Genomic DNA, 24,000 nt, shown 5'->3' on the forward strand with positions numbered 1-24,000 from the left:
AGGAAGGCCGGGGTGTCTTGGCATCACTCAGCAGGTCTTTTGTTAGCCGCTCTCCAGCCATCTATTTAAAACTGTATACAGCTATGGTATGACCACACTTGGAATTCGCATCATCATTGGAACCCCTATCTTGCACAGAACATTGACCTCCTGGAATCTGTCCAGAGACGTGCAACCAAACGCATACCTCCATCAGACACCTACCATATTCTGAGCGCCTTGTGTTTCCCTGGCATGGATTCACTGAAGCTCCGGCGTTTGGCGACGGACTTGGTAAACACCCACAAAGTTATCAACCACCTCACCAACAACAACACTGAACACCTTTTTGATCTCCATGTGTCTAACACACGTGGACATGCCTACAAAGTCAGAAAACAATACAGCTCCCATGACTTTCGGAAACATTTTTTCACGCTCAGAGTTGCTGAAGCATGGAAAAACTGCCTGCGTCAGTTGTTGACTGCCATGACACTGCATCTTTTAAGGCCCTCATGCTTTCCGAAATCCGCCGAAACTTCACCTGATTATATATACACTTTAGATGAGTTGTAGTGCACCTGAGCACTGTACACAATTATTATTATTATTATTATTATACATGTGTGTGTTTGTACCCCATCACTGCTTGACAACTAGTGTTGGTGTGTTTATGTTCCTGTAACTTAGCAGTTTGGCAAGAGTTTGATAAAATAAGTACCAGGCTTACTACAAAAAAAAAAAACAAAAAAAAACAATGAGTCTCGGGGTTGATTCATTTGACTAAATATTCTTGAAGATACTGCCCCAGCATGGTCGCAGTCTTAAGGACTAAAACAAGTCATATACATACATATGTAATAATAGTGATAACCACACACACAACACACACACACACACACACACACATCTGGAATTGTAAAATCCTTTGTTAATGTAGAGTCGGATGGTTAGATGTGCTTACAAAGCATATTTGCCAACAGTTCTATCTATGAATTGCTTTTTTTTTCATTTCCTGTTCATTGTTTGTTTTCATGTTGGGACAGCTTACTGTTGATATAAGGCATTTACTTTTCTGCACATCACTCCTTTCGAATTGTTCAGAATTATGAACTACTACTACTACTACTACTACTACTACTACTACTGCTACTGCTACTGCTGCTGCTGCTACCTCTGTGGGTTGTCTTTGATGTCCATGCACCTTGTCAAATCTAATCCTATACCTCAACACCCCTCTCTTAGGTCATATTACAAAATCACAAACAGTCTTGTCCCCTATCGCCAACAGATTTCAAGGATTGAATTCCCTCTTTATGGGGTCAGTAGGGGTCTTTCAATTCATTCTTGCTGACCTGGTGATTAGGTGAAATGTAATGTTTACCGTGGTGAGCTATGGACAGTAATAATCTTTTCTACTCTAGGCACAAAGCCTGGAATTTTGGGGGAGGGAACCAGTCGATTAGATCGACCCCAGTATGCAACTGGTACTTAATTTATCAACCCTGAAAGGATGAAAGGCAAAGTCAACCTCGGCAGAATTTGAACTCAGAACGTAAAGACACGAAATACTGCTAGGCATTTTGCCTGGTATGCTAACATTTCTGCCAGCTTGCTGCCTCTATGGACGGTAGTAATAGTGGTATGATGTGATGACAGAAGTGGTATGGTTACAAAAGTATGGGTTACAGTGCACACTGTTGTAGTAGTGTCATGGTAGTATGTTTGTAGTGATACTGTCATGCTGGTATGGTGATAGTATAGTGTTTGTGATTCTGCAGTGGTGTTGTAGTGGTGTTTTTTATGGTAGTAGTGCTTATGTGATTGTGTTGTAGTTGGGGATGCAGTGCTAGTGGTGCTCTCTTTGTGTTGGTATTGTGGAAGTATATTGTTAGTGGTGCTTTGATGGTGGTGGTGGTAGTGGTAGCATAGTTCAATGCCTGAGTGGTGTGTGTGAGTTGGTATGGATGAGAATGTGTATGTGTGTGTGTGAGATGTGTATGGGCTATAGTTGGTGGTATACTATGTCGTACAGTACAGCGTTGTGATGGTTGGTGTGTGGGTATGTGTAAAGTATGAATGTACTTCCTCCTGTTTGACCCACTGTTACCAACACCACCACCATCACCACCACCACTACCACTGCCACCACCGCTACCATCACTGTCATCATCAACACTCACACTTTACTCTGTCACTAATCAACCCTTGCAATGTAGTGAGACAACTTCCTCTTTTGTCATATACGCCCACACACACACTCACACACGCATGCCTACATACACCTACAGAAACCTACCCCCACACTCACACATGCTTGTATAGACATCCACACATAATTATTTGCCTACACATACCGTAAACAATCCCTATTGCCTAAGAAAGGACATTGTTTTTCTTGTTCAAATATATTCATTAGCGACAGAGGCAGCATTAATAATACGGAGAGGTAATATTTAATCCCACATTATTTTTGTTGTTTCCATCAAACATGACATTACTGGCCTATTAGCAACACTGTATCCTGCTATACATAACCACTGTACCACTACATACTATAGCTTATACTGCTATGTAGCTTTACTATACTAGATCAAGCAACCCCATGCGTTACAGCTCCAGCTACTATTTACATTACACACTCAGGTCATAAGCAAACACTACACTATATATATATATATATATATGTATATATATATATATATATATATATATATATATATATATATATATATAAATTTCATTTTGTAATGAGATAAAAAACCAAGGCTGTGTTCTAAATTCTACACACCCTTGGTTTTTTATCGCATTACAAAATAAAATTTTTATATACACACGCTGACGTATGACCAACATTGAACCCCTTATTCGCATAATCACTGACCCTGGAACTTATCAACGGTACAATCTATAGCACTTATTCAACATTACCTGGCACCTTTGGGTCTCAATAACACCTTTACCTATCATAACTTATATATATATAACTGTCTGGATGTTTTGCGTTCTTGTCCCATTTTGTATTATATATGCATAAATATATATATATATATATATATATATATATATATATATACATATATATATGTTCATATTTACATTACATACATATGTGTATATATATATATATATATATATATATATATATATATATATATATATATATATATATATATATATATAAAATACAAAATGGGACAAGAACGCAAAACATCCAGACAGTTAGGTGGTACAAAAAAGGGACAACAAAACATATATGGGTACAGGACGTCACAAAACGTAAACAACATGAAATATGAGGGTAAACTTGGGTATGCGAACAGCGAGAGAATCAAATGGAAAACAAGACAAGTAACATAAAGAATGACCTTTCATTAGTTGTCGGCTCCCCCACCTCTATTTGACAACTAGTGTTGATTTGCTTATGTCCCTGTAACTTAGCAGTTTGGCAAAAGAGACTGATAGAATAAGTATCAGGTTTGAAAAATAAGTACAGGGGTTGACTTGTTTGACTAAACCCTTCATGTTTACAGTCCAATGACTGCCTCAGTATGATCATAGTCCAATGACTGCCCCAGCATGGTCACAGTCCAGTGACTGAAATGGGTAAAAGATAAGAGATATATGTGCGTATATGTCTGTGCATGTAAAAAATAAGTGAGCATGCACACTCATAATATATTAAAATGCCACCAAAGTTTCAAAGAGTTTATAAAGGGCTTTGGATTCACAAACACTATCCCTGGCTCCAAGATCACTTTATAAGAGAATGTACTTTAATCAGTTCCACCCCTACTACTGTATCAGAGGTAACATTCTGAGAGTATGAAATTTCCCCAATGCCACCCCGACTGATTCTGAGATCAGCCTATCAAAGATAACGTTTCCAAAGTATGTTACATGTATTCTATGAAGCAGAGTCTAATCAAGAAAACGCGATGGAATGCTTGAAGTGGAATTGAACCCATGATATATATATATATGTCATCCTCATCATCATCATCCTTTAACGTCTGTTTTCCATGGTAGCATGGGTTGGACCGTTTGACCAGGTCTGGGAAGCCAGGAGGCTGCACCAGGCTCCAGTCTGATCTGGCAATGTTTCTACAGCTGGATGCCCTTCCTAACGCCAACCACTCCGTGAGTGTAGAGGGTGCTTTTTACGTGCCACTAGCACAGGTGCCAGATGAGGCTGGCAATGGTCATGATCGGTTGATGCTTTTTATGTGCCACTGGCACGGAAGCCAGTCAAGGTGGCGCTGGCATTGGTCACGTTCAGATGGTGCTTTTTACCTGCCACCGGCACAGGTTTCCAACTACAATTTCCATTTGATTTTTATTTGATATTGCTGTACTTGACTCAATAGGTCTCCTCAAGCACAGCAGGTTGCCCTACAATCCAAGGTACTTAGGATGGGCTGGGGCTGCTATGTGAAGCTGGTGCAGGAGACAGCCATGAACTCACGTTATTTGTCGGGTCTTCGCAGTCACAGCATATCTCCAGAGATCTCGGTCTTTTGTCATTCCCTCTGTGAGGCCCAACATTCGAAGGTCATTCTTGACCACTTCATCCCATGTCTTCCTGGGTCTACCTCTACCCCGGGTTCCTTCGACTGTTTGGGAGTGGCACTTCTTCACACATCTCTCCTCATCCATCCGTTCTTATGTCCATATATATATATATATATATATTATCATATACACACACACACATATATATATACATATATATATGCATACATACATATATATATAATGAAGGCATGTGGCTTAGGACATTCAGCTCACAGTCATAAGGGTGTGAGTTCAATTCCTGACTATGCATTGTATCCTTAAGCAAAACACTTTATTTCATGTTGCTCCAGTCCACTTAGCAGGCAAAATATGAGTAGTACCTGTATTTCAAAGGGGCCAGCCTTATCACATTCTGTGTCATGCTGAATCTCCCTGAGCACTACGTTAAGGGTACATGTGTTTGTGCAGTGCTCAGCCACTCGCACATTAATTTTATGAGCAGACTGTTCCATTGATCAAATCAACAGGAATCCTTGTTGTAACTGACAGAGTGCTGTGCCACTTGCATATATATATATATGAGAATTACAACTCCTGTTACATACTCATACACAATTATAAATTCAACGCAAAATGCGTATATATATATATATATATATATATATATATATATACTCTTTACTTGTTTCAGTCATTTGACTGATGCCATGCTGGAGCACCACCTTTAGTTGAGCAAATTGACCCCGGGACTTATTCTTTGTAAGCCCAGTACTTATTCTATTGGTCTCTTTTGCTGAACTGCTAGGTGACGGGTTGTAAGCACACTAGCATCGGTTGTCAAGCGATGTTGGGGGACAAACACAGGCACACAAACACACACACACACATATATATATATATATATATATATATATACATATATACGACGGGCTTCTTTCAGTTTCCATCTACCAAATCCACCCACAAGACTTTGGTCGGCCCGATGCTATAGTAGAAGACACTTGCCCAAGGTGCCACGCAGTGGGACTGAACCCAGAACCATGTGGTTGGTAAGCAAGCTACTTACCACACAGCCACTCCTATATATACACACATATATGTATCAGTACATATTGACATACATGAATATTTTTAAAAATATAATTATACATAAGTAATCACAAAAATATATGTAAATAGAATCCATGTGCGATATATAAGGCAAAGAGAACTGGGTGCAATGGGTAAATTGTTGCCATTTAATACTTTTAATTTCGCGCATTGTTTGTTTCTGATTTTGTCAACTGCACAGTATAGTAAGGTCAGTTGGGCACCATCTGTGAGAAAAACAGCACCATGATGCAATTCTTTCTGCCAGAAATTTGGAAACAACATGCTGTACTGCTTGGCATTTGAGCCAGAAGTTCCAATATGAACATTTCAGAGTGTTTGGGTGCCAATCTAAGGACATTGTGCAATCTGAGGACATGCACCGAGAGTGATAAAAATCAAACATCCAGTAAATATCATGGTGTTTGGAGTGATCACTAGTGATGGCGATGTTATGCTTCCATTCATCTTCCCACACGGCCTCAGATTCAACATGGAGGCTTACATCAGGTGCCTGGAGGAGGTAGTGCTGCCCTGGGTCAAGAGGGTGGCTAATGGAAGACTCTATGTTTGACAACAGAACTCTGCATCATGCCTCAGAAACAGGAGAACTCAGTCATGGCTGTCAAACAATTTCTGCGACCACATCACTCCTAACATTTGGCTCCCCAGATAATTTCCCTGACTGTAATCCCCTTTGTTATTATGTGTGGGGCACAGTTGAGCGAGAGACCAACAAAACTCCTTGTGAAACCAAAGATGAACTGAAGGCAAAGATTATGGCAGCATTCATCAACTTAAACAAAGAGACTGTCCAGAAGAGTTGCAGGAGATTCTGAAGTCGTCTGAGGCCATGGTTGATGCCAATGGCAATTTTATTGATTAGTATTTCATGATATTTTTATGTAATTTTGGTAAATATATCTGATAAATGAGATGTTAGTGTTTTTACGTTTTTGTGTAATTTACACAAAAGTTTATTCACCGCACCCTGTATATATATATATATATATATATATATATATATATATATAGGAATGTAGTATAGGACTTTTTTTACTAGACTACTTGGCCTTCATGGACATACATATACACATTGCTAGAAACAGTAGCCAAATTTCTCCCAAGTCACAGCCTATCAGGCAGTGAAGGATATATTAGATAATGTCGTCCTAGATACCACCTAAACGATGGGATGGTTGCCACTGGAATTGTTTTGATTATATGTTTGCTCCTTAAAGGGTCTGACCTGGGGCTAAACAACAATGACACACAAACCTACACACACCCAAATGTCTTGTTTATAACTTCATACATTTCCTCCACACTCTTACTCTGCCACTAACATAACCACCACCACCACCAACACAATACTTCCCTCTGTACATAGTTGTGATGTTTCTTAGGAAGTGCCCCCTACTCTCCACTTGCTCACTCCTTACCTGAAGCCAATTAAGTTTAAGTCAAGTCATTAAGAAAACATATACATATTACATACATACATACATACATACATACATACATACATACAGACATATATATGTGTGTGTATATATATAGATATGATTAAACAGTCATTCTCAGCATGTGATATCAAAGTATCTCTCTCTCTGTCTCTTTTTTGTATATAGACAATTATATATTTTACATGCAGGTTGCTCTGTGGGATGTAGACACACACATATACAAACACTGTGGCACACACAGACACCCACTCCCTTCAATTGCTATCAACTGGAAATCACAGCTATAGAACCTATATATATATGTTTGTCACAATTTTACGTGTTTTAACTATTTTCCAAGTTTGTTTCGCTCTTCTAACATTCTTCGAATAATGTAGTCCATGGTACATTATGCCTAAGAAGAAAATAGGATTGTTTTGATCAGAATTACATACCAGCCACAACAGCAATCAGGCTAGCATGGAATGTGGATGTTAAACAATGCTGCTGCTGATATGTATGTATGTATGTATGTATGTATGTATATGAATTATATATAGACACAGGCATGGCTGTGTGGTAAAAAGTTTGCTTCCCAACTGCATGGTTGTGGGTTCAGTCCCACTGCGTGGCACCTTGGGCTAGTATCTTCTACTATATCCTCAGGCTGACCAAAGCCTTGTGAGTGGATTTGGTAGATGGAAACTGAAATGAAGCCCGTTGTGTGTATATATATATGTATATGTTTGTGTGTCAGTGTTTGACCCCCCCCCCACATTGCTTGACAAATGATGTTGGTGTGTTTATGTCTCCGTAACTTAGCAGTTTGGCAAAAAGAACTAATAGAATAAGTACTAGGGTTACAAAGAATAAGCCCTGGGGTCGCTTTGTTCGACTAAAGGTGGTGCTCCAGCATGCCTGCTGTCAAATGACTGAAACAAGTGAAAGAACGAAAGAATAAAAAGAGTAAAGATCCCCTTTGGTCATGAATGACCATGGGACTGCACCTAGGAAGTTCCCCCTCTGAGGCACAAGTCCAAACAAGGCTGTTTATACCAGCCTCCCCTCTCCATGCCACCGATGTTATCCAAGGGAAAGGCAAAGGCCAATACAGTTTGGCACCAGTGACGTCGCAACTCATTTCTACAGCTGAGTGAACTGGAGCAATGTGAAATAAAGTGTCTTGCTCAAGAACACAACAGACAGCCCGTATCATCATCATAATCGTTTAACCAGTATATGTGACTCTGTGTGAATGCATGTATGTATGTGTGTGTGTGTGGGTGTATATATACATACGTGCACACACACTCTTCTTGTGTTTGCCAGCCAGCATCTCCCAGTAAAAGAGTCACCTGTCCTCCTCCTCCTCTTTTCATCTCCTCCCTCCTCTCCACAACTGCCGGCTGCCAGTCTGTCTGCATGTGCTTACACTCAGACATCTCTCCTACCTCTCACTCTGCCCTTCTCTCTCTCTCTCTCTTTCCATTTCTGTCTCTCCCTCACTCTCAAGCATTCTAACTATTTCCTCATGTATGACAGGCAGTCCACAGCTCAGTCAATTTCCACCAATAACATTATTTTATTTCCCTGCTTTACACTGTAGGAAGGGTGGTGATGGTGGTATGGAGTAGTGGCGGTGTGAGGTAATAGTGATAGTGGCGTGGGAGGTAGTGGTAGTGGTGGTGGTGGTGGCGTGGAAGTGGTATTGACTGGAGATGGAAATATTGGTGTTAAGTACAAAGGTATATATATATATATATGTATATATATGCATATATATATGTGTATATATATGTGTATATATATATGTATATATATGTATATGTGTATATATATATCTATACAAATACATTATTTGCTGTTGATTTTGATGCTAAAGGGTTTACTGAGAGGTGGTGGTGGTGGTGGATCATCGTGGGGTGTAGAGGTGATTGAGTAAGGGGTGGGGGAGGAAGGTGTGATGATATTCATGATGATAATGCTGATGATGGTAATTGTGGAGATGAGTGTGTGTGTGTGTGCGCATGAGAGAGATATGTGGGTAGATGTCGGGTATTGGGTATTGATTGAAGTGCTGTGGCATGTGGATGGTGGTGGGGCGGGGGAATGTCGGAATGAGCAAGTGGGGTGGGGTTGATTTTCGGTTAAGATTGGTTGCAGTGGTGGAGGTAAAGTAAGCTAGGTGGCTGATGGTGGTGGTGGTGGTGATGTTTATGGTGGTGATGATAATGTTGATAATGATCATGATCACGATGATAGTGATGATAATGGTTATGATAGTGATGGCGCGGGGGTGGTGGTGATAATGGTTATAATAGTGATTGTGTGGTGATGATGATGATTGTGATGATAATGATCTTGATGGTGGTGATGGTAAAGGTAGTGATGATGAAGATGATGGTGATGATAATAGTGTGATGATAATGGTCATGATGATGATGGGGGTGGTGGTGATGGTGATCGTAAAAATAGTGATGATGATGATGATGATGATGATGATGATGATAATGGTCATGATGGTGAAGAGGGGATGATGGTGATGGGAAAGATGGTGATGGTGATAACAATTTTGATGGTGATGATGATAGAGATGATAATAGCCATGATAGTGATGGGGGTAACAGTGATGTTGCTGATGATGATGATAGTCATGGTGGGGATGATAACAATGATGATGATGGTGATGGGAAGGGTAGTGGTGTGATGGTGCTTATGATGATGGGGACGACGAGGGTGGTAATGAGATAGTATTGGATGGTGCAGTTCCAGATGATAGTGAAGCTTAAATATTGCATCATAATCCTTTGATATATCATCCCCCCTCCCTCCCGACCCCCACCCTCCACTTACCCTGCCATCTTGATCTGTCTGTCTGTGTGTTCTTTTCTCTTTCCTGTCTACGCTTTCCTACCTTTCTATCTTCATATTCTTCAGATCTTCTATTTATTCAAACATTCTCAACCCCTCCTCCTCCTCCACCTCCTACCACCTCCTACCCCTCCTCTTATTCACCCTTGTTCACCTCCCTCCTTCCCTCCTCTTCTGCGTATGCCTAGCTTGATGATCTTTGGGTATACATACACACACACACACACACACACACATATATATATATATATATATATATATATATATATAAGTATATGTTTGTGTGTCTGTGTTTGTCCCCCCATCGTTGCTTGTCAACCAATGTTGGTATGTTTACGTCCCCGTAACTTAGCATTTCAGCAAAAGACACCGATAGAATAAGTACTAGTCTTAGAAAGAATAAGTCCAGGTGCTCCAGCATGGCCGCAGTCAAATGACTGAGTAAAAGAGTATGTGTGTGTGTGTGAGTGAGTGAGGCAGTGAGGAATGAACTGGGTGTGGACTATTTCAGTCCTCACTAACTGACTGAGCTGAAACATACCAGTTTAAGGGATGAAATGGTTCTGACTTTCAAATACCCGCTGGCAATAGAGAAGGGGTTCAAGCATTGCAATGGATTTAGAAGAGCTTACAAAACCTCTGAGTTGCTCCTGCAATTTTTGCATGAGGTAAGCCACCTATTATGTTTATTTTACTGAGCTACCATACATATATTTATCAGATTGGAACCTGGTACAGATCTGCTTACCAGTTACAGTCAAACTATTTAACCCGTGCTAGCATGAAAAATGGATGCTAAATGATATATATATATACTGCCTTCTCAGCTTTTTTTGTGTTTCTTATTCGATTTCTTTAGTTTGTTATATGTGGTTTGCACCTGAAGAATATGTTTGAGTTCCCTCAACATATGAAACTGTTAGTAGCGCTTTAATATATGTATTGTGACTTTTAAATAAATAATATTTATCTCTCACCAGCAAATTTTTAATTGATTAATGAAGACATTACATCATTAGAAAAAAACCATTTACATCAGGTGAAAACATGAGTGTAGTAATGAGATAGTATTGGATGATGCAGTTCCATGTCATAGTGAAGCTTAAATATTGCATCACAATCCTGATTTACTTGGATCCTGATCTATTATACACATACATACATACACACACACATATATTGGCATATGATGCAGTCCTTTGGCCTGCCAGATCCTGTCAAATCATCCAACCCATGACTGTTTGAAAGACATGTTAAAAGATGATAATGATGTTGGTAATGATGATGATGCCAGTGGATAAAAACATCAGAAAAATTACATCAAACTACACTCACCAGATTGGACTTTTTGAGTGAGTGGAATAAATTAAAGAGTATTACTGCTATTGCTAATGATGGTGATGGTAGTAGTTTTAATTAGTATTCATGTTATTTTGCCGTTATACACTATTGATATCGTAACTGGTTTAATTACTCTATTGGACCACACCATAGGCTCCAAGAAAAGTACTCTTGTATCTTCTGTGTAAAGTCCTTCCATGCTATTCATAATTGTTTTTATGTTTTATTGGTGACTTTCTAGATAATCGATGCTGATCAAAATAAACAAATTTTCTGCAATACTTGAATCAGCAAGAATCTTTCAGGAAGTCCTTTATATGAAGCAAGGACAGATATGAACAGCATGGAAGGACCTCAGTAGAAGAAATGACAAGACAGCTTCTTATATATGTAGTACACTGTGTTATCTACATACAGCTATGTAGACTGGATTGTTGACAGTAAAATGTCTTTGTCACAGACAAGGGCAGTAAAATATACCACACTGTGGAGCCTACTTGCAGTTTGGTTGACTCTACTGTTGTAAATAAAGTGTCTTAGTCATGGACACAGTCCAGTAAAGAGTACCAAACTGTGGAATCTAATTACCTTTTGGTTGACTTGACTGTTGACAGTAAAGTGTCTTTGTTGTGAAAACAGCATAGTAAAGTACGCCATACTGTGAAACATACTTACAGCTATGTAGATTGGGTTCTTATAAACTATCAAACCCTTTGGTTAACCATCCGGGTTTGCCTAATCAAAGTTGGGCTGGGGTGAAACAACAACAAGGTCTGTTGCACCCAACTATCATGCTATCTGAAAATATGGAATATAAAGCTGTGTTTTATTTTTTATCCCTGGGGGTCAGGTTAGAGTCGGGTTTGGCAAGTGGTGGGGAAGAAAGGAGTCACCTTAACATTGAGGTCTCCTAAACAGATGTTTTATAAAGATAAGACCAGGAGAGATTCTGTGTGTGTATGAGTTTCTCCTGGTGACTTTATGGCACATATGTATGAATGTGTGTGTAAACATACATGACTTTCTATATATAGATGTGTATACACATGTGACACATACTAGCAATGTGTATATGTGTGTGTTGATATGACAGCTGTATATGATTATGTATGTGTGTGTGTATATATATATATGTATATATATATATATATTAATATGTAACTGTAAGACTTCTTACCCCCTTTACAATCTCTGATATTTTTTCAGATAAATCTGTGTGAAGTGACATATTGCACATCTCTGTCTTTCTCACTCTCTTTCCCTCTGTTTATATATATATATATGTGTATGTATATATATATGAATATATATATTTATATATATATATATATTATATATATATATATATATATATATATATATATATATATATATATATATATTTATATATATATTGGAGAGTGAGACTGACACCACGACATCTGGTTTGATAGACATACAAATAGTCAACCAGATATAGATATGGATATATGTGTTTTTGTTAGCAAATGAAAAAAAAAGAAAAAAGTACTCCATCCATGATATAAAGTATATATATTTATTGGAATCAGTAGATGATTCATGACATTTTTTTACTCAGAGTTTCTTTGTTTATCAAAGGTTCTTTTAGTCACAAACTACTTCTGTGTATTTGCTGAAGGAAGTGAGTAATAACCATCATAATAATGGATAAATATCCACATTTTAGAGTTCATACATGTGTGCTTTATCATCATTTTCGTCAGGTTAGATCCATATAATAAATAGTGGTAACAGCCAGGATGGTTACAGACATAATGAAATAATGAAGCTAAGATAATAGCATGAGTGAATAGCATAAAGGTTGGGCAATATGAGGTGTTGATTGTTAATAATTGCTAATATAGGATAAAGAGACAGGATGCTTTTTTTGCAGAAAGAGCTTAAGTTGAAATTTTACTACTTAAGTACTTAGACTGAGAACCACTTCAGTAGGTGTCAGATTTTGGTGGGTCCAGATAATTGTTTTTTAAGTGTCAGGTTATATTTAATTATAACTCAGTAATGACGCTTGCAAGTTGTCTGTGTATTTTGCTGTGTAATATTTCATTGTTGATGATATTTCTCGTGATTATTTTATTATCTTGACTTCTCAGAAATATGTTAATATCTGTCCTTCTGTAATGACTCAATTGATAAGAATCTGAATAAGATTGTATGTGAACTTCAGTCGTTGATGTTAAATGAGTCCAGTATACTGTCATGTTGGTTGGTCAACGTTTCTGAAACATTACTACTCCAGCAAGAAGAGAAACAGATTTGTCAATCAGTACAAGTCTTAACAACTGTATTTGATGGCATAAAAGATGCATGGTCGTATTCTTTTCTACTCTAGGCACAAGGCCTAAAATTTGGTGGGAGGGGCCAGTTGATTAGATTGACCCAAGTATGCAACTGGTGCTTAATTTATCGACGCTGAAAAGATGAAAGATGGAATTTGTACTCAGAACGTAAATCAGATGAAATACCTATTTCTTTATTACCCACAAGAGGCTAAACATAGAGGGGACAAACAAGGACAGACATAGGTATTAAGTTGATTACATCGATCCCAGTGCGTAACTGGTACTTAATTTATCGACCCCGAAAGGATGAAAGGCAAAGTCGACCTCGGTGGAATTTTAACTCAGAACGTAGCGGCAGACGAAATACTGCTAAGCATTTCGCCCGGCGTGCTAACGTTTCTGCCAGCTTGCCATCTTATGCATGGGCATATTAAACACACTCCAATTTCAGCCACACATATTCAAGAAGACATAGCTTAGTGGTTAGGGTATTCAGCCCATGATTGTAAAATCATGAGTTTAGTTCCTGGTGGTTTGCTGTGTCCTTAAGCAAGACACTTTATTTCACATTGCTCCAGTTCACTCAGCTGGCAAATATGAGGAGTGCCTGTATTTCAAAGGGCCAGCCTTGCCACATTCTGAGTCACACTGAATCTGAGGACTACTTTAAGGGTGCACTTGTCTGTGGAGTGCTCAAGTCACTTGCACATTAATTTCACGAGTTGCTTGTTCTGTTGATCGAATCAACTGAAACACTCATTGTCATAACTGACAGGTTGCCGCTTCACAGGAAGAAAATGTTTCAGTGCAGTAAAGTGTGTTATATAGGCCCAACTTTGCTTAGAGGGCCCAGGGTAATTTTTAGAGACATTTTTTTAAGTCATCAAATATAGCAATTTATACAAATACATACCATTAATCTACTTCTGTTATTTCTCTTAGCACACTTTATTTCTTCTTAATTATACAAATTGTACTGGCCACAGATTATTCATAATCTTTTTTCTCTGTGTAAAAATCTTTGTCAACTGATTAAACAGAATTGTGTTGACTATGTTGATGAAGTTTAAAGGCCTGAAACATGTCCACAGTTGTCCCTTGCTTGCAAACAAAGACCAGGCTTTCTCCTAAGCATGTAAATTAGTGTAAGAGTTAAATTCCTAATTTCTTGAAATTATCTCCCCATTTCTTCAAGAGTCATTAACGAATGTTATTAGGTTTTTGTATTCTTTCTCCAACAAATTGGGAAATTTCAATTACTGAAGAATTTTTTTTTTTTTTTGCATATGTCATTCTGTTTTTCAGCCCTTCATATATTTATCTCAATTTATGCCATTAGCCCACTTGATCTATTTCCTTTAGCCCATTTTTAGTTTTGAGATTCCATTACTCTCTACTTAACAGTTAAGTGGCCAACAATAGGAAGGAGTCTACTGTAGTAGAACCTATTAGTCTAGCAAATAAATGACGCCAAGCCATTTGCAAACTGGGGAAAATGGATTTAAATTATAAGAAAGAAACAAATGTTTCACTAATAGAGTTGTCTACCTTGTTTTAAGCATAATTATAAAATTCATTATTTTCAATCATTCTCTCAAATTTTAGCATGAGGCCAGAAATTTTAAGGGAGAAGATGTGTCAATTACATTGACCCCAGTGTTCAACTGGTACTTATTTTATTATGAAAAGATGAAAGGCAAAGTAGACCTTGGTGGAATTTGAACTCAGAATGTAAAGAGCCAGAAAGACGTGCCACTAAGCATTATGTCCAGCATGCTAACAATCTTCACCACTTTACATATTTCTAATTATGAAATATGTGGTTGGCTCTCAGTTTTTGTCATCCTTTCTTTGGTATTCTGATGTTGATACTATACTGATCTTTCTCTTTCTTACAAATACACTTACACACAATATCCCAGTCCCCTTTCTCTCAAAGAAAGACAAAGAACAACATGCATGAACACAATTTAACCTGGGACACTAGATTAACTAGGACATTCATTAATGGTGGGGCATATTTGAGATAAAATGTTTAACCAGAGCTATAAACATATGCTTGATAAAGATATATTTAGCCTCGCTGTCAAAACAGACACTGTGGTTAAACCACACAGAGACAGATTGGATGATTTAGTATAGAGTTTCATTAGAGTGTCATCCATAAGGTTTCTTTTACTTTCTCCTGGTTGCCGAGGGAAAGTAACGAAAAGTAACTAATTTATGAAAAATATAAATGATCAGATGAGGCCCAGCTTATTTACACAGCTGTGGAAAGTTGCAGCACAATTCAGCTGAATAGTTATGATATTTGGACTATTTACATAGTGTGGTTCTGAGGTTTTCTTTTCCATCTATGTGGTCTTTGGTTCAGGCTCAATGTGTGGCACCTAGGGCAAGTGTCTTCTACAATAGCCCTGGGCTGACCAAAGCCTTGTGAGTGGATTTGGTAGACAGAAGCTGAAAGAAGCCTGCCATGTGTTGGTTTCACATTTTGTCACAATGCCAGTAATCTTGGGGGTTGGGTGGAAATCAATTATGTAGACTCCAGTGTTCAACTGGTACTTATTTTATCGACCCCAAGAGAATGAAAGACAAAATTGTCTTTGGTGGAATTTGAAGTCGACTCCAATATTAGGATCAACTTAGTGCAAGCATGAAGACACACTGGCAAAACAGTGTTCTAAATGAAAACCTTACCTGTCGTTGTGGTTTTGTAGCATGAATCAAAGCAGCCCCTGCCGTCCACTCAAGAAAACGTATAGTAAATGATACACAAGACTCGAGCAAACTGAGTCCACAACTTGTTCTCTCTGCTGAAAGGTTTGCAAGGCACCAGCAGGTTTCAAGAAACACATTCATGTCTATAGGACATAATTATTGCTTTATTTTACTAAACTCTCATTTGTTATTCATGATGACTGAATACTTCATATATATATCATTATCATTGATTAATGTCCATCTTCCATGCATCCATATATATATATATAATTGAAATGCAGCAAAGTCAATGCTATATATATAATTGAAATGTCGCAAAGTCAATGGTGGTGCCCCAGCATGGCCACAACTCACTAGCTGAGCAAGAAATGATAAAAGGAAAAGCCAATATGTGTGTGTCGTGTCTTTATACATGTCTATATGTTTATATATGTAGGTGTATATATGCAGGTGTATATAGATGTGTGTGTACATGTATGTGTAGGTGTGTATACATGAATAAGCATCCATCACCATACGCGCACACTCATACACACACACACACACACACACACACACACACATATTTAAACAAACACTCAGATGACAGTATGAAGAGTAGATTTATCACAGTTGAAATGAAAAAACAAAGCCAGCTGACCCATATTGGTGCACTTGGTGTGTGTTTGTGTGTGTGTGTGTGTGTGTGTAAGAGAGGGAGAGAGAACCATTAGTCAGCTGACCTATAAAGATAGACTAGGTAAACAAGAGATATTTACACACACTTATTGTCTTTTTAACTCACACTCCACTTGGCTATCTTAGATGATATATGCACATAAATATAGTTATATACAAACACATATATACTCATTAGGCACACGCACACACACATGCACACCCACTCACACTCACACGTGTGCAAGTACACATTCACATGCAAACATCTCACATGCACATGCAAACACACACACATGCACACACACACATAATTATCTTTTTATAAAATAGATAATTTAGAAATGTGACAATAGGTAAACAAACCTGGCTCTCATTAATTATGTTTTCATACACTCATATGTCTACATGTGTAGGTGTGTTGTGTGTGCATGCACGCACTCACACACAACACACACACACACACACACACACATTATGTAATACATGCATTACAGCATATGAATAAATTAATTCTATATAAGAAAGTATTTCTGGCCATGCTCTGAAAAATGTTTTTCTTTTATTTTTTATTTTCTCCTTTTTTTTTAATAATCTACCAGTAAGACGATGAAGGTTTAACAGCTGTGGATCATGGCTTCAAATTTGTTGGGTTTCATCCACTTCTCCGCAGTAGTCAGAACTAAAATATGTTCTCTTCTGTTAAACTGTATGCATATTATCATTCTCTTAATTCTTCATCATCATTTCATGTTGGCATATCTGTATATAGACATGTCTGTATGTTTTTACGCATCTGTATGTGTGTGTCTGTATACGTATAGACACACACACACACACACACATACACACAAGTCTGTCTGATATTAGAATACCTGTCATGCCTAGAGAGAATGTGGGCTCGTGCCCCACAGGCAGCCTTTCGTTTTCTTCATACAAAAGAGTTTTTCAACTAAATATTTACATGCTGTTATTTATAGCTGTATGTGATGTGTCTCGAGATCCAAGGTTCCCAAAAAGAAAAAAAAAATATTTCATGGTCTTTCAAAAGTTTATAATGTTCTTATTTCATCATCGTTTAATGTCCTCTTTCCACTGGCATGGGTTGAACTCATATATATATAGGTGTGGCAGTGTTGTAAGAAGTTAGCTTCCCAACCTCATAGTTCTGGGTTCAGTCCCTGGACAATTAAGTGTCATTTACTATAGCTTCGGGCCAACCAAAGCCTTGTGAGTAGATTTGGTAGATGGAAAGTAAGAGAAGCCCATTTTATATATATACTAGCAGTATCGCCCAGCGTTGCTCGGGTTTGTAAGGGAAATAACTATACAGCATTTTTAGAGAGTTATAGCCAAAAAATAGCAAAAAAATGGAAAAAAAATTATGGTAAATTTTTTTTTGAGAGTTAAAAAGGTCGAGTTGCGTCCCCTAGACAGTCTGTGGTTTGTATTTCTGATTCCCGACCCCATGTCGAATTTATCGAGTTTTTTCAGAACTGGGGGAACTTTTCAAAATTTTCGCTGCGTTAGTTTTGAATTATGACATTGGGCTGTGTGTGTGTGTCAAATTTCATCAGAATCGGTTGAAAGCTGTGGTCAGGGTGAGGGTACAACCGAACAGACACACAGACACGCAGACAGACAAACTGCCGTTTATATAGAGAGAGATATATAACACATCTAGCATCAATCCATCATGGGTGGGACACTTAACAACTGGTTCCAGAGCATTCACCAGATGTGTCTCGTAGGGTGATAAATAGGCACAACTTGTTAAAATAATATACATATATGTATGTTTATATCTTTATGTGTGTGTGTGTCTTTGTGTCTGTGTTTGTTCCCCCATCACCATTTGACAACTGGTGTTAGTGTGTTTATGTCCTCGTAACTTAGCAATTTGGCAAAAAGGACCAATAGAATAAGTACTAGGTTTAAAAAAAAGTTCCAGGTCAATTTATTCGACTAAAACCCTTCAAGGCAGTGCTCCAGCATGGCTGCAGTCAAATGACTGAAACAAGTAAAAGAATATGTATATATATATACATACATATATATATATATAATATATATATATATATATATATAATAATAATAATAATAGTATAAATAATATATAAATATGTGCATATATACATACAGATATGTACATATCTACATCTATATGTATATATACATGCATATATGGGTACGCAACATATTTAGAAGGAGTTATATGTATTATGTGAAAAAGTGTGATTCAGCTCCAAGTTTCAAGGCCTCTAGCAGAAGCCCATGAAACTTCAAATTGCATGCAGCGGAATCAAACTGTTTTAAATAATAATATACATGTGTGTGTGTGTATGTGTGTACAAGAAATTAAGCACAACTGGTAAAAACATAATAAAGAAATTGAAAAGTACCATTCATCAGCTGGCTGTCTGGGTACTTTCATGGTTTTGATCCTTTAGACATATTGTTGGCCCCTGTGGTGGCACCAACAACCATTGGATATGCTTGTTAAGGGTTGATACAGTGGAGACAAGATAGCAAATACTTGGAAAATAAAAATATTATTTTTCTGGTACAGAGATAACAGAAAGACTTGAAAAAACATATGGTTAAACATTACCAACTAGTTTAGAGAAAAAAAAAAAAAAAATAAAACCCCCCCAATTATTCTTTTTAAAGTAAAATGAAGCAAAACAAAAAGCAACATAAGACCATGGGCACATCTGCAAGAATAGTACATAGGATTAGATTAGGGGTTCTCAACCATTTTTTACCTTTGGACCCCTTTGATTACAATTTTATTCTGGTGGATCTCACAGCTGTTTAAAAACTACTATTTTGTTTTTCCCGCATTAACTCATGTAGGTTGAACTATATAAAATGTTAGAGAAAGAAGCCCGTCTGTTTCTTCCAGTACATACCAGTACATATATCATCTAATGCAGAAGTTTATCAGGGGCCCTTGAAATACTATTGTGGATCCCCAATTTACTATGTCGTTGCATGCCCATCCCCACAAAATCTTATATGGACTCTGGTTGAGAACCACTGGATTAGATGTTTGAGCTGTAGCCTTTGAATGCATGAGAGGAATTATGGAGAGATGGCGAAATTGGTACGTTTGCTGGCTGAATGAAAGAAAGGAAGCTGACTAGCCTCAACAGCACTAAGAAGTGGTTGCATGTTGGAGAACAGAGGTGGGACACAAGAAGAAAGTGAAAAAAAGAGTCAATGGAATAGAGAGAGGGAGAAAAAGAGGCAAGAGTGGTTGAGCAAGTTAGGTCACTGTAATTTAAACAAAATTGCAATATGTAAGGAAAGAAGGCTGTACTTCAGTGTAAAAAAAAAGATGTAAGAAATTAAATTAGGCATTAACAATGGAAACATAACAGATGGAATAAAGAAAAAAAAACCCCTCATCAGCTGTCTGTCTGGGGATTTTTGCAGTGTCATTGCTTTAGGACAGTATATATATGTATGTGTGTGTGTGTGTGTGTGTGTGTGTATGTATATATATATATATATATATAAAGAGAGAGAGGGGAGAGAGAGAGAGAGAAAGAGTTAATAACTGGAAGGAAACAATTGATAGTGTAGATTTGACAATTTGTCTTTGAAAGCAGTTATGTGACACACCATAGAATATATGAATGTATTAATAGAAGGTTCTTACAGGAAAGGAAGAGTTAGGGAAGAATTGGAAAGATAAGATCTGAGGATGGTGGGTTTCTCTGATGTGATAGACAAATGATCAAGGCATGTAGTGATTGTTATATTGAACCCATGCCCTCATCAAAAGGAGCAATCCTTAAAGTGGTAATAGCATGTATGTACATACATACATACATACTATGGACTTGGGCGTGTGGTTAAGAAGTTTGCTTCACAACTATGTTGTTTTGAGTTCAATTCCACTGTATGGAAGCTTGGTCATGTGCTCTCTATAATAATCTTGGGCTGACTATTGCCCAAGGGCATGATAATGAATAGCTTTGGGTATTAGTGAATGAAATTTGGTTGAAGGAAACAGTAAGAAAGCCCATCATATATATATGTGTGTAATTGTGTATAGAGAGATAGAGTTGTGTGTGTGTGGAGAGAGTTGTATTCATGCATGTGTGTGTTTGTGTCTGTATGTCTTCACATTGTCACTGTTTGGGCAGTGGTGATGCTTATTTATATTCTACATAAATAATAATATATCCTACAATTCATATAAGGCAGTGAGCTGGTAGAATGGTTAGCATGCTGGACAATATGCTTAGCAACATTTCATTCATCATTATGTTCTGAGTTCAAATTCTGCCAAGGTCAATTTTGCCTTTCATCCTTTCAGGGTTGATAAATTAAGTACCTGTGAAACACTGGGGTCAATGTAATCGATTAGTGCCCTCCCGCAAAATTTCAAGCCTTGTGTCTTTAGTAGAAAGGCTTTCTTAAATTTCTTCAGTCTGGCATGAAAAAACCCAGTGCAATAAAGCATCTTGTTGTAGAATACTGACTCAGTCTATTTCATCCTTACCATACCGGCATTGAACAAGTAATGGTGGTGATGATGATGATGATGACGTTACTGATACTGATAGTTAATGAAGGCCATAAAGCACTTTGAACCCTCATCTACTTCATTAACCACTTAATACTTAATACTTACACCTATTCAGTCCTTTCTACTTAACCCATTAACATTTAAGCTGGCCATATCCAGCCTACTGATCAGACACAGCCTCTCACACCCACCCTACTATGTCATTCCAAAAATAAACAACCACATCATCGAAATCTCAAAGCCAGGAGATAAATGCAGGATTAATTCAAAACAATGTCGATAAAAGCAAACATTACATTTGACAGAGTAATCTAGATGCTAAAGGGTTACTGTCTAACAGAGCAATATTTCACATCTTCATTTGATATATTGATGAGAATTAATGTAACAAATGTGAATAAATTATAACTTTATTGCTGATGTATTTCATAGAAACTGTTTTATTTTACAAACCAACAAATGCTGTTGATACCCACAGGCCAGCCAGTTCTAGATATCTCCCATGAGATATATGAAACAACGAATACAAGTAATACTACATAAATGTTATGTCAACACCAACTGATGTCTATATATATGTGTGTATATATATATAAACTTTCTAGACTGAGATTAAGTTGTTATTTGATTTTTGTTTTTGTAATGTTATTATTTTGTTTTTCATTAACTCAAATTTGTTTAATGTTTTGTTACTTTCGTTTTGTACAGGAGATCAAGGACGTTTCACAAAAGGTATGGCTTCAGAAAGATTACCTATGTGTAATAGTAATGAAAATAATGGGGGGTGGGGGGTTCGGGGGTTTTACTTAGGGACTTGTATCCACACAAACACACACAGTCATATATATGATATATACACACACACACACACACACACTTCTATCTAAACATCATTAGATTGCATAGATATGCAGTCCATGTGCTACATGCATGCAAGACAAACTACACAACACACATGTAGTAAAATAGACTCTTGAGATACAATGTGCTTATTTTCCACATTCAGTGGCGATTTTCTCTGATTCTTCAACACTCACCCTTTCAATAGCTGTATCTTCCTTCATCCTCATCATCCTCATCATCAAAAACAATAACAGTAGCTCCTAAAAAGAACAAACAAAAAACACAAAGAGGCAATTATGTATGCATGTATGGGTTGTGATGTATATATATATATATGTATATATATATATATATATATATATATATATATATACATACACATATACACACACACACACACACACACACATGTGTTTTTTGTATGTATGCATGTGTGGGTCACCATCTTCTGGAATAAGAAGTAGGTCAAAAGTACATCCCTGCTGCTGCTGCTGCCGGCCTCCCCCCATCACACCACACTCTCACCAACACTGTCTTATAAAATACCAGCACATGATTAAAGAATGAGAGAAGGAGGGGGGAGATATACCACTAACAGATACCCCCCACCCCACATACACACACATTCCCTTCCACCACTGCAACCTTTAGCAACTATAATCTAATCTCTCATCTCTTTAGCTCTTGTCTTTTGTCCAGCTCCCCCCACCCCCGTCCCCCACTTCATTCTCTTTGTTCTGTAAAAGTCTTCTGATATTCTTGCCCTGCCTTTCTCTCTCTCTCTCTCTCTCTCTCTCTCTCTCACACACACACAATCTCTTACCCTCTCTTTCTCCCTTACAATTATATCAAAAATCTTGGAAGTGCCAGCCTGAAATTGAACTCTCATATACATGTTCTTAGGAGAATCAGAAGCCAAGAATATCTGTTCTAGATTTTTTAGAACCTAGTTATCATTGTTACTGCTGTTGTTTTTGTTGTTGTTATTGTTACTGTCCTTATTGTTGTTGTTGTTGTTGTTATGTTGCTTTAATTACTGCTGCTTCTGTTGTCCTTGCTGCTGCTGCTGCTGCTTTTATTGTTGTTCCTGCTGTTTTATTGCTGCTGCTGCTACTGCTTTTGTTGTTGCTGTTATTGCCGCTTTTGTTGTTGACATTTATTACATTCCGACCCCCCACCCCCACTGTCATACCTCCCCTCTCCATCCTACTACACACCTCTCACACACACCCCTCCTTTTGCCTTCTCATCAACTGTAGACAACACAGCTCCCCCCCTCCTACACCAATAAGTACTCTTGCTCTCTCCACTGCTTCTCCCTTACTGGACATCCTTTCCTTACTTCTCTCCCCCCGCCACCACTGCAGTCACCATCCTTTGCCTTTGTAATGTATTTTCATTACCTCCCCCCCACCCCGTGTGTTACGTTTTGCTTACTTAGCTGTTGTAACGTGCCGTGACAGACCGAGCCTTCCTCTGCGCAGTCACAAAGACTTACATCGTGGAGGATGGCGCGGAGTCAGTCGGTATGTGTTAGATGTGAGGCATGTATGAACGTGTGTATGTATATATATATATTCATATATATATATGTATGTATATATGTATATATATATATATATATATATATATAATATATATATATATATATATATATTATATATATATATATAATATAGCACCCTTGGCTGCA

General features: G+C 37.7%; 1 protein-coding gene across 5 annotated transcripts in view; it reads left to right on the forward strand.

Annotated features, from left to right (window-relative positions):
• The window catches only part of LOC115232652 (SAM and SH3 domain-containing protein 1), a 382,483-nt gene that overhangs the window by 30,770 nt on the left and 327,713 nt on the right, over nucleotides 1–24,000 (forward strand). For 4 of the 5 annotated variants that reach the window (XM_029802657.2, XM_029802662.2, XM_029802660.2 and 1 more), the window contains exon 2: nucleotides 22,173–22,196. The exons of the other annotated variant lie outside the window; for it this stretch is intronic. In XM_029802657.2, the coding sequence (XP_029658517.1) occupies nucleotides 22,173–22,196 (24 nt within the window). The remainder of the gene's footprint in view (nucleotides 1–22,172; nucleotides 22,197–24,000) is intronic. 5 annotated transcript variants of the gene reach the window in all.

Source organism: Octopus sinensis, linkage group LG2, assembly GCF_006345805.1.
Source record: "Octopus sinensis linkage group LG2, ASM634580v1, whole genome shotgun sequence".
Classification (NCBI taxonomy): Eukaryota; Metazoa; Mollusca; class Cephalopoda; order Octopoda; family Octopodidae; genus Octopus; species Octopus sinensis.